Genomic DNA, 13,116 nt, shown 5'->3' with positions numbered 1-13,116 from the left:
CTTTTATCATTAAATATTAAGTCTTCATCAGGTTAAGGAAAACAGCCAAACTCAGTTACAGCTTGAAAATGCAGTTGAACTCTTCTGTCACAAACTGACCAACAAAGCACTAAGGCAATGAATAAATTGTCAGAGCTGACATTTGGTGCTCCCCTTTTATATTTTATGTGATAAACCCCACCCCTGTGCACACCCATCACCTCGTGACCCAGAGTGAAAACCACCCGGCAATCAGTCACAGAGAGTTATGAAGTGTTCTCATCTGGATTGCTTGTAGAGGAGGGAGATCCCCAGCTGGTAAGCATGATTCCCGAGGCTCTCACGCCTTCTCCCATCCTAATGGCAGTTCCGGGCCTGTAGGCTTGCCAGAGCTGACAGTCTTCTAAATTTCATCGTTACTATTTGACCTGTCTGTTCTGATGGCTTCAAGCTTTCTTGCATTTGATTTTATCTACTGGTTTATGTAAAATAAATCCTGCCTGTTTTGAGTCTACCGGAATTTAAAACCTGAGTTTTTTCCACCCATCCCCTTCTATTGGCCTATCTGGTGTGTCAGAGCCAGTGTTAAGGTTTTTGAAGCTCTCTCTCCTACACCCCTCCTCCAACCAAAGCGTTGAAACAGAGAACTTTGCTCTCAGAGTCCTTGCTGAAATATCGGTACACTCTTTGGACACAACATTTTGGTTTCATCATGATTTCCTGTCACTTCAGTGTTTTGCTTTGCCTTCTTTTGCTTGCATCTCTCATTACAAGCACTTCAGGTACGACACATCTGAAAATGTTTGTTGTGGTCATGAATTAAATGCTTTCCTTGTTTTCTATAATTCAACTTTTATGACATAGTGTTTAATGTCTTGGAAAACCTATAGCTAAGATTTTAATAAACCAGATTTTAATGCATCGTAAGTCAGCAATAAACATTCTAAGAAGATAAAAACTTAACAGGTTGAAGCATTCTTGAAACATTTCTGATTGTTGCATATTGCAGAGACTAGTATGAGGAAAGACATCTGAACAGAAACGTTATACAATGTATTTAAATATTTAGCATTTTATAGTTTAATTTTTTTGTAATCAACTTGTGAAGTATTATAAAAAAAGACAGTGGACTAAAAACTCTCTTTTCAGTATTCCTTTTCAAGGAGGGGATTTAAGGTAAACATGCTGTGGTTTTATTCTTTTGCATCAAAATAATGATACAACCCTAGCTGTGGATTCATTGTTTCATTTTAAAATCACAAATTAAGACCAAGTCTCATTCTTCATCATTTAAACTGTGTACAATGCTAGTTCAATATTCAAAGTTATCAGGAAAATTTAAACAATAATATAAGCCAAAATGCAACAAATGAAGCATTTGGTCCACTTTTCATTCCATCTTAGTTCCCAGTTAGTAAATGTAAAATACAATAAAATATTAATAACAAATTCTTTTTTAAACTGTTGTATGCTTCCTTCAGAGAGTTTAAAAATACACCTCTACTGCAATTGTGCCTATTGGTCTTTGAATCAAGGAAATAATGGAGGACAGGATTATCAGGGGCTACTAGATTTGAAATGTCAGTGTCACCTCTTGATTGGGCCAACATGCCTTCAAATATCAGTTGCAAAGCAACATCAGTGGGGAAAGGCAATGTCTCTGTCTCCTACTTATGAGCACCCAAGAGGCTTCTGATTGGGCACAGTGAGAAAGAAAATGCTAGTCTATGATGAGCTTTGGCCTGGTCCAGAAGGGTGGTTCCTCGATTTTTCAGTCCTTGAAGTAGAAAATTTAAATCATAAAATTGTGGGAAAAATATTGAAAAGACTTTTTAAATGCTAGTACAGAGGATACATGCATTCCTTTTCATAGCTAGTGTTCCTACAAAATAAATAATTGCTTCAGTAAATACAAGAGAGATTTCAATTTGTATTTATTGAGCACTCCTGGATGTTATAATCATAAATTGTTTTGAAATATGATGCAAGATAGAGAATTAGCTCAGTCCTATGAAAAGAGAGAAAAGCTTCCTGTTTTAAAAGAACTTTTTTCCCATACACTGGGATTGCCTAAAAACTGACCTAACTCTATGCTATTCAGACACTTCATAGGATCAAGGAAAACCTGACCATCCAGACAAGAAAGGATTTTTTAAAATTGAGAATTACTGCTAGAGCTAATCCCAATGACTACTACCTCACTGCCATTTAATCTGATTGGTAATAGTCACTATGTGTTGTGTAGTATAACTTTACTGTTAAAAAGTAGACAGAAGACAGGGGTCATGGAAATTGCTACTGCCTTCAGGGGAAAGGGAGGTTAAGAAGGGGAAATGATGCAGAGAAGCAGTATTAGGGGACACTGAATTGATATCTAGTACTGAAATGATTCCCAGTAGGATGCGGTGGCTAAGACCCTGAGCTTGTTATCAAAAAGGTCAGCAGTTTAGTGGTTCAAATCCCTAGTGCCACATAATGGAGTGAGCTCCCACTACTTGTCCCAGCTTATGCCAACCTGGCAGTTCAAAGGCACGTAAAAAATGTAAGTAGGAAAATAGGGACCACTTTGGTGGGAAAGTAACAGTGTTCTGTGTGCCTTCGGCATTTAGTCATGTCGGCCACATGACCATGGAGACATCTTTGGACAACGCTGGCTCTTTGACTTTGAAACGGAGATGAGCACTGTCTCCTAGAGTTGGGAACGACTAGCACATATGTGTGAGGGCAACCTTTACCTTCACTGAAATGATGGGAATAAATGTTGAATTTTTTTTCAAATGGGAAACATTTTTCAGTGCCCACTGAAATTTAAGATAGGGTATGTGATTTCTAGTGGATGGTGTTTCACTTCAGTCTGATGAATACAGCTGGCTCATTGTTTCTGTTTTTAAGTTTTCATAAGGCACAAGGAAGCCAGCAACATCTTACAAAGAGCTAGGAGAGCCAATTATTTCTTAGAGGAGCTTAAAACAGGATCACTTGAGCGGGAATGCATGGAAGAAAAATGTTCGTGGGAGGAAGCAAGAGAAATCTTCCAAGATGATTTGAGGACTGTAAGTAACAAATTATTGTGGTCAAATTGACTATTCTGCTAACCTGTTATTTCTAATAAACTTTCAATTTCAGTGATACTTGCCTATCTGAAGTGCTAGCAGTTGATAACTTTGTCAATAAGTCTGTTGTTGTTATAAAGAGTATAAATGAGCCAAAAATAGGACATGCTAGGAATACTGTTAAAGACATTCCATTCAGAATACTAAATAGAGCCGAGGTGGCGCAGTGGTTAGGGTGCAGTACTGCAGGCCACTTCAGCTGACTATTATCTGCAGTTCAGCGGTTCAAATCTCACCGGCTCAAGGTCGACTCAGTCTTCCATCCTTCCGAGGTGGGTGAAATGAGGACCCAGACTGTGGGGGCAAGTTGCTGACTCAATTTGCTAAAAAAATCTGTAAACCGCTTAGAGAGGGCTGAAAGCCCTATGAAGCGGTATATAAGTCTAATTAATAATAAATAAATAAATGAGCACTACGTACTATGACATATTATTGTAAAAGTTCTCACAAACAAGTCCTAAACCACTCATCAGATCTCACATAGCTGAGTAGCAGCTATATAAAATCTAAATTAGACTATCACATTTTGCAAGAATTCATTCATGATGACATCAAAGAATGGGGAAAGCTGGATCACCCAAATTGTAGTCTCTTACAATTACATGCTTCTTTCTTCCAAATATGTTTTTTGGTTCTTTATGTGAATCCCTAATAGAGTTCTCACCTTTTTTGGTCTGTAACCTCCTTATCCCACCAGACGTGCCCTTCTTCTGGGTCATATCTTGATTCATGCCCAGAAAAGGAAATATGTAGAAAAGGAAGAGGGTAGAACTTTTATTCGCCAAAGTACTTCTGAGTATTATCCAGGCAGATTATTTTAAATATATACTTTTAGGATAGAGTTGGGGCAGGGAGGAACCATTATTTTTTTAAAATCTAAAGTATCAGGAGAATGCAAAGCCTGAACCAGTATCTGCATACAGCTTGTTAGTTAGTCCATATGATCTCAAAGCAAATTTCAATAAGACAGACTAAAGCCCATTTTATGCTCAAGGTTGTTTGTTTGTTTGTTTATATTTTGTACTTCTTAACTACCCATCTCCCTCGGAAAGGGACTCTATAATGCCAAGTGATAACCCCTGTATGATATCACAGCAAAGTGGGACTTCAAATGTTCATTGAAAACTAGAATGATTAATTCGGCTATGTTTTCAGTCCAGAAGCAACAACAATTCCCCAACAGCTGCAGGCTGGGAGCTACGATTGGTAGGAGTTCCATCTCACCCATCTTCCTGTTTTTCAGATTCTTCTTTTTTTTCAGAACCAAAGCTTCCATGTTTGTCAAATTATGACACCTTGTTTTGGTGAAAGAGTGGGATACCAACTGTGCCTTGGTTTTGGCAGAATATTGGCTGAAGAGAACATTGACTGGCTCAAACAAGCAAATGACACTTGTGCAGAGGCCCAATGTTGTTTTAGCCAGTGCTGTTTGAGTCCAGCGTAGCCTAGGATCTCCTAGTTAACTTCTTTAGAAGGGGAAAAAAACAGTTGTTCAGATTATCCTAAGAGAAATATCCAAGTCACCTAAAGTAATCTAAAGTACCATGGAGGTAAAGCAGGTTTAAAGAATGTTAATGAAATAAATTGTACTTTAACAAGAACTAGATAGCATTCCTTCCCTTCCCTGCCCTGATTTATGTTTATTCTCCCTCAACACCATTACTCCTTTAATTTCAAACCTTTTCATTTCAAATCTTAAAATTAAACACACATCTACAAGCATGTTCTTGTTTCAAAAGGAATGTTTCACACTTCCTTGTTACACAGCATTTGTTTTAGCTTTCCATAGCTCTCCCCAAAACCAACCAAGGAAGATAAAACCACAGAAATATAATATTGTTGTGCATGGCTTTGCACTAAATTATCTGTATAGTAAGCCAAAAATAGTTTAAGATTATAATTAGCCCACCTGTTTCCCCCATTAACATGCAAATACATTTTTCTTGTTCAGAGACTGCATGAGAGATTTCCCAGTCCTTGCAGAATATCACATTACATGTGGGAGAGGCATGCTGCTTGGTTTTAGCCTCCCTGGACATCGCAGCAGCAGCCCCAAGTGTGCCGATCTTGGCGTTTTTCGCATTGGGGCATACTGCAAGAGGGAGGGAGTGAAGGCCTTTTCTGGCCAGCACAAAGGACTTCCCCAGAGTTGCTTTGCTCAGCACGGGGTGACGGGCCTGCACCTCCACCACCAGCAATCCGGAAAAAGTCTTCACTCACTTTGCACTCTTCTCCGCACTCTCCTCGGTTTCTCGCAACTGCAATAGACGTCCAGAAGCGGCGGGGGCTGTGGGGCTGGACACCCAAGCCCCATTAGCTCCAAAAGCCACTTCTGGACATCTATTGGAGTCATGAGGAGTGCGCAGAGAAGAGTGCGAAGTCCAGTGGAGGCAGGAAGGTTCTCAGTGCTCCTGAGAACCTTCCTGCCTCTGCTGGTTGCTGGTTGCCCAGCTGGCACGGCCCCGTGCGTGTCTCCTCCTCCTCCCTCCTCTTCCTCTTCACTCCCCAAAGGCTCTTCTCCTTATTGGAGCTCAGCGGGAGCCGGGCACAAGGGATGGGAGGAAAACCACACCTTGGTAAACTTTGCCGGGAAGGGAGGTGGGGAACCAGTGGGGGGGTGGATGCCCTGGAATGCCCCCATACTTTGTTGGTGACCACGCCTCCTAGGGAAGTTCAGGGTGGTCCTAGGAGACCAGCTGCACCGCACAAGCTACCACCCACGAACGGCAACAGAACAGGTGGGGGAAGTGAGCAAGGAGGCTGGGCAGGCGCTCCATGATGAACCTCTTCTAACCGGTTCGGTAAATTTGTGGAACCTCTTCTACCGAAGAGGTTAGAACCAGCAGAAACCCACCCCTGAATCTGTGTGATAGGGAGTTGTAATTCCATCAGATATACAGTATATGGAATTTTTACTAAACTAGCTTTAGATACAATCTCTCTTCCTAGAGGCTGTTAAACTACAAATCCCAGCATTCTCTTTTATTGACCATAAGAATGCAGATCATGGAAGCTAAAGCCACCGTAAGCAATGGAACAATATAATTCCTTTGCTTTTAATTTACTTCAGGATAAATGGTTGAATACATGAATGGAATGTGTCAAGGATCCCCAAAACATTTCTAATTAATAATAAACCTAAAAATGTTTAAGAGCTACACTTGATTATGAGAATTAGTGATGAAAGAATTACCGTTTCTGTTTATTAGAACCTGAAGCTGATAACTTAGAAATCTTGTTTCTGTGTTGATGAATTTTCTTTGTATTGACCCTTTCCACTTATTTTGGATTACTCTACTCATCACTGTCAGATAATAATAATCACTAAGTATCGTAGCAATTGTAGTGCAGAACACCTACAGAATATTAGTTTGGTTAAGATTGATACAGGTATTAATTTTCTAGTGAAAGTAATAACATTAATGTTGTATAATTTTGCTTTATATTTTTCCTTCTTCCTAGAAAGAATTCTGGGCAATCTATACAGGTAAGAGTTATTCATCTGAACACCAATTAGCCCATTCTGCCACAAATGCCTTCCTAAAATGTGTGCTAATGTTGAGTGCTTATTTTGATAGATCCTGATCAGTGTGAGTCCAACCCTTGCCAGAATGCTGGGACCTGTGTTGACGAGTATCAAGACTACATTTGCATTTGTCCTCCAGAACATGAAGGCAGAAATTGTGAAATAGGTAAATGCTTACTAACTTGGGAAAAAATAATATAAGTGTTCTGCCCCTGAAGATTGGTCCTTATTCCATATTCTCTCAGCCATTCATTAAAAAATCCAGATATCAGAATATTTTAAAGCTGCAGTGGGGATATCCAGGTTTTAAGACCTGAAATGTCTTTTTTTCATAACACCATAATCTTCAGATCATTTTACTTTTGAGTCCTGTTGGAGACCTGTGCTTATGCAGATTTGCAGAGCTATGCACTCCAAAACAAAGGTGATGCAAACTCATTAGCAAGCAGTATCCCTTACTTCTAAGGGAGCTCTATGAATACCAATCCCAATTAACTCTGTTCTTCCATTCTTCCTTAGAATATAGAATATGGAAAGTCCTGTTCCAGAATCTGACTTTTTAGCCTTCTTTGCCAGCGGTAACACTACCCCACAACACTTTCCTATCCAAATCAGGAAAATGTTAATTCACATCTTCTTCTCTATATTTAGGACCAGAAAGCAAGCTGAAATGCTTCTTTAAAAATGGCAATTGTGAGCAGTTTTGTGTAGATTCCCCAACCACATTAAGACAATGCTTTTGTGCAGATGGATACAGGCTAGGAAGTGATCAAGTGTCCTGCATTGCAGAAGGTAAGAATGAGCCATCACACCATTGTGCGGATATTCCTTTCCAGAGAGATGCCAGAGCATAAACCAGTGTTTGTCAATCTTGGCAGCATTAAATTCCATGCACCTTAAAGTTACTAAGGTGGAGAAACACTGGTATAGATGATGCCTTTTTACTATTAATTGACATACAACTACAACTTTTTACTATTAATTGACATATAATGGTCCCAATGCTAGAATGAATTAAGTAGTCAGCCTTCCAACCTGTTCTAATTTTATCAGTCTCTGTATTGAAATACTGATCTCAAGATGGAAAGTAGGTTTGAATGTCAGCTGTTGAGCTGACATTCAAACCCTTGGCCAGGGCTCACTGTTAAGACATCTATTTGCACTGGGAGGGAAATACTTCATGCCATACCATGCTCTCATTCTTCATGGTTTCAGGTAGGCATCTTTCACCAACCAGGGGATGCCAGGGATTAAGTTGTGTTTCTGCCTGCATGAGGCAAAATTGGGTGGAGAGGGTGGTGGTGGGTGAGAATAAGACCTTTCTACAGTGAAGACAGTTGTCTTTAAACAAAAGCATGATGCCTTCTTGGGGTCCAATCCTAAAGGACGATAAATCGTTGGATTCCTAAGAGACATGCCTTGATTTTATTGTAAACAACTTTACTTGCTCCTCAATTGTACCAACCAGTAGCATTGCTGGGAATTGCAATTCATTTCCCCCTCTACAAGAAAGAGCCTTGTTTGGGGAAGTTCATATCTCAGGGGTTTATTTCACTTTCAGATGTTTTCATCTAACCTGGAAATCTCAAACCTGTTTCAGAAGAAGGAAAAGGAGAAATTCACCATTGGCTATCATTAATTTTAATAATTATCAATGTATACTTCACATTGATTTTTAATTTGACAGAAAAGAAAAGAGAACAATTCACATGTGCACACTCATGTTGAACACTCTTAAGAACATGAAATTATAGAAGGCGAACAGCAAATAGATGTTATTATTATATGTGAAATACGGCAATATTTATGTCGAGTGGGGCTACAGACATAGAGCTTTTGCTGTGTGTTTGCGTTTATGCCTATGTGTGTGTGTATGAATGCATATGGGTGAATACCTGTGTAAATAAAGAAGTCTGTATATTTTGACTTTTAAAAGCTTTCACATTACTATAGTTCAAAATCTTATTGATTTGCTTGAAAATATTTAACGTGGTTTTGAAATACTATTCTGACTGTAATATTATAGTTGATTATCCCTGTGGGAAAATACCTCTTCTGGCAAAAAGGCCAAATCCACAAGGAAGAATCATAGGTGGTTATGACTGTCCTCCAGGCGAATGTCCATGGCAAGTAAGTGCTTGTCAGAATTTAATACACAGTAAGTGCTTGTCAGAATTTAATACACTTTAAATTACAATAAGTTGAATCATTCACATTTGTATAGGCAGTCACCCACTTTCATTGTACTTTGGAAGGTACATTAGGAAAATGTAGGTCAGATCACTAGTTTCAAAACTAATAAATTGACTATAGTGCACAAAAACAGATTTACAAATTACTGAAACTATGCAGAATGTTGTGATAGATAAGAGGCCTTTACTCAAGGGTGGGCTTCAAAGATTTCAGCAACTGGTTCTCTTCCTGGGTGCTGAGTGTGTATGGCTATGGTGGGCGTGGCCTAGTTAGCCTCTTGCACCACAGCTGAGGGGGTGGGGTTTGCCTTCCCAGGGCTCCGGAGGCTTTCCTTGAGCCTTCTGGGAGGGCGAAAACTGCCTCCCCCGGCTCTGGAGGCTTCTAGAATTTCCAGAAGGCCCGTTTTTCCCCTCTCCATGAGCCTCTACATGGTCCCTACACTTACCTCACATCCAAAATGGACTGCATGGAGACTCCTGGGAAGGGAAGGGATTAGATGGGATGTGCAGGGCCAGCCAGGTTTGGGAGGTTCTCTGAACTGGCCATAACATTAGCTACTGGTTCACCCCTGCCTTTCCTTTTCCTGCCTTTTCTGCCATTGTCCCTTTTTTGAGTGCAGCCCTTGGCACACCACACAAAATTGCACGCCACACAAAAAAAGCCCTTAACCCCAAAATGCTTGCCCATCTGTGCTCTGGCCTGGATGATGCCAGCAAGATTACTGCTCCATAACATGCAACTAAACCGTATAATTTGATTATCAAATATTTAGGCTCTCATAACAGAATATGGAAATGAAAAATGTGGAGGTGTTCTGGTTGCTCCATCCTGGGTCATTTCAGCAGCTCACTGCTTTCATGATGTCCTCCGACAAAATCTCAGGATAAGACTTGGTAAGATGGTTTTGTTAACTTTCTATAACTCAGTGAAATTGAGGAGGGAAAATCACCGCACCACACAAGAAGGTCTGTCCCATTAATTTCACCTACATCTTTAAACATCTATTTTCATATCAATTCCTCCTTCACAAATGGCCGTCAACATGAACAGTTTGGCTCTGTGTGACTTATTTGATCAGTTTCTATTCTGAAATAAAAAAAAGCATTCCAAAATAAGGAACAATGGAAACCTGAAACAAGTTCCTTTTCTCCCTTGTTCTTCATCCTAGGGTCACTAACATAAGTAAAGTGGTACCAATTTCAAAGCGCTACCTACACTGCAATCCCTGGAAAACTGGCAATGAGGTTTTTAAAATAAACATTAAATATCATTATTATGATTCATTGCACAGTTAGCCAGATATTTAGATTAGTCCTTCCCAAGAACCTGGGAAAGGCAAGATGTGAATTTTTGATTCTATTAAAGGTATCATTGCAGAATGTAAGTTATTCTGAGTAAAGCTGCGTTTTGTGATTGACTGGTGGTGATTTTGTCAGTGCTGATGCAGATGTTTTAGGATTGCATCCAAGGTGCCTTATAACAATGGTAGAAACCTTAAGTCCAGTGATGGGTTCCTACCAGTTTGGACCAGTTCAGCCAAACCGGTAATAGCTTGGTGGCCTGGATCACTGGAACCCGCAATGACCCAGGCCTGCCACGCCCCCAAACCGGTTCTCCCAGCAATGCTGTAGGTGCCACCATCTTGTTTTTTGCTTCTGCTCATGTGCAGAGTAATTTTAGTTGTGTTATGCAGGTGCGCGCAGTGCACATCAAGCATGTGCAATGCACCCCTGAGCGAACCAGCAGTAGCAGCTGCTGGAACTCACCTCTGCTTAAGTCCCACCACATGAGAGGATCAGCTATGTATGCAATTTTCAGCCAATGTCAGACAGATGTAAGCATAGCAAAGCAGCCACAGCAATAGATTCAGAGGTGGTCTTCAGCTGGTTTCAAATAGTTCACCCGAACCGGTTGCAGAAATTTTGCCCACTTCGGAGAACCAGTAGAGATGGCTGGCTGGCCACACCCCCTGAACCTGTCGCTGGGTGCTCACCCCACTCATCTGGTCACCACTTGCTTGCGCAGCTCTTTTCATACCAGCTCTCAAAGAGGCTGGCAGCTGGCCGCTGAAAAGTCGTCTGGTTGGTGAAAAAGTGACTGCCCTCACTGCCATCTTCTTTGTGCATGCACAAAGAGGACTTGCAAGGCAATGGGATGCGCATGTGCAAAGAAGATGGCAGTGAGGACAGCCACTTTTTTGCCAACCGGAGGACTTTTCAGCGGTCTGCAGTCAGCCGCTGGCCTCTTTGAGAGCCAGTATCAAAAAAAAGGAAGCGGCTGGAAGGCTTCTTTGCCAGCCAGTCACTTCCCAGCAATGGCGGCTGGCTGGGAGATGCCAAAAACTCCAGTCAGCTTGCCTTCTTCACTGGACCAGCCACCATGGAAGGTAAGCAACCAAAGAGGTGGTGGTGGTGGAGGAAGCAGGGAAACGGGGCCGACTAGCGAAGGGGTAGATAGGGAAAAAATCCTAAATAAATTCCTACCTTTTCCTGTGGGTGTGGCTAGGTGGGGGGAATGTGACTGAGTGGGTGTGGGTATGAGTGATGTCACATTGGCCATGGCCACTCAGTCACATGGCCTCCCACTAGCCACAGTCACTGAACCAGTAGCAAAAAGTTTTGAATCCCACCACTGAATAGATTCATTTGAACAGACATTGCAAACAAAACTAAAGTACCAATTTGTTTCAAGGTCAAGACAAAACTTTGGAATATGGCTATGTTTCAAACTTGCCACACTTGAAACAGCCATTTTGAACTGAGCAATGTTTTGTTCTGCACAGTTCTCAAAAATGAATCTTCAAAATCAGATTTTATGTTCCAGAAAGAATATCCTGATTCAGTAAACACTATCAATAGCAGTAATCCAGCACTAAAATATTTAAAAAACTTTCCATGGAGAGAGAGAAAAAAAGAAATAAAATATTTCTATGGTAAAAGAGGAAGTAAATAAATAAAATTTTTGTATTAATTAACTTCCAGAAGATGAAGAGATTAGTTAGGTTTTGTGCACCATGAAAAGGCCTGTTATCTTCTAAATAAATCAAGTATTGCTTTTTTTCCCAGGTGAATACCATATCAACCATAGAGATGAAGGCGAACAAGAAAGAACAGTGGATGAATTAATAATCCATGAAAAGTATTCTCGGAAAACCATTGACAATGACATTGCTTTGCTAAGATTATCAGCCCCAGTCAACTTCTCTGAGTATGTGGTGCCCATCTGCTTGCCACCTCCTCGATTTGCAGCAGACATATTGAACTACGTTGAATACTCCACAGTGAGTGGGTGGGGGCGTCTTTTGGAAGGCGGAGCTACTTCAGCACTTCTTATGCGAGTGGAAGTCCCCAAAATACACAAAAAGGAATGTGTTTGGCACACTAACTTCAATATTACAAATAACATGTTCTGTGCAGGTTATCTCGATGGGAGTAAAGATTCTTGTGAAGGTGACAGTGGTGGACCTCATGTCACTGAATACAAAAATACTTGGTATCTAACGGGAATTGTGAGCTGGGGTAAAGGGTGTGCTGCAATAGGAACATATGGAGTTTATACAAAAGTTATGAAATACTATCAGTGGCTAAATAATCGTATGGATTCCTAATACATTTTGCTTCCAAATTGCCCTTTCATTGTCCAAATCCATAATATTTAATATTTGAATTTAGCTTAAAAATAGCCTATATATTTTAAATTAGATTCTACATTTTAAATCTGTAATAAAACTTCAATTAATTGCCATTAAATAATTTGAATGCTACAAACTTTCACAATACAGTGGTGCCTCAGTACTCAATTACTTCAAAACTTGTTGAATTTAGTACTTGACACATTTTGTCATAAAAATGTTGTCCTAATACTTGTTGTTTGTGTTTGGTAAACTCCCTGTTGGGAAAGCGAGTACGTTCAGCAAAGCATTGTGAGAGTTGTGTTGGAGAACACACAAACCAGCATACAGAGACACTGCAGTTTAAATAGGCTTTTACTTTCATGGAAATAGAGATATCAGAGTCCATCAAACAGTCCAAGTCATACACAGATAATTCAGTCAGTCATCAATGTCTTTCAGTAAAGGGATAATCCAAATAACATAATACAGTAACATAATCCAGTGTTTTTCAACCTTTTTTGTGCAAAGGCACACTTTTTTCATGAAAAAAATCACGAGGCACACCACCATTAGAAAATGTTAAAAAAATTTAACTCTGTGCCTATATTGACTATATATAAAGTAATTCTCCCACGGCACACCTTACACTATGTCACGGCACACTAGTGTGCCACGGCACAGTGGTTGAAAAA

General features: G+C 40.2%; 1 protein-coding gene across 2 annotated transcripts; it reads left to right on the top strand.

Moving 5' to 3' along the window:
• Positions 1–204: 204 nt before the first annotated feature.
• Positions 205–12,589, top strand: LOC116514740 (coagulation factor VII-like). Of its 2 annotated transcripts, none has more exons than XM_032226423.1 (8): positions 205–297; positions 2,872–3,032; positions 6,555–6,579; positions 6,671–6,784; positions 7,270–7,410; positions 8,645–8,748; positions 9,584–9,704; positions 11,877–12,589. In XM_032226423.1, exons 2-8 carry the CDS (start codon positions 2,973–2,975, stop codon positions 12,416–12,418), a joined length of 1,107 nt encoding a protein of 368 aa, XP_032082314.1. In that variant the 5' UTR covers positions 205–297; positions 2,872–2,972; the 3' UTR covers positions 12,419–12,589. The 2 variants fall into 2 exon arrangements, with proteins under 2 accessions (XP_032082314.1, XP_032082313.1); XM_032226422.1 differs by lacking the exon at positions 205–297 and adding an exon at positions 433–761.
• The last annotated feature ends 527 nt before the right edge of the window (positions 12,590–13,116 follow it).

This window comes from Thamnophis elegans, chromosome 11, assembly GCF_009769535.1.
Source record: "Thamnophis elegans isolate rThaEle1 chromosome 11, rThaEle1.pri, whole genome shotgun sequence".
Classification (NCBI taxonomy): Eukaryota; Metazoa; Chordata; class Lepidosauria; order Squamata; family Colubridae; genus Thamnophis; species Thamnophis elegans.
This window is presented reverse-complemented; position numbering and strand designations above follow the sequence as displayed.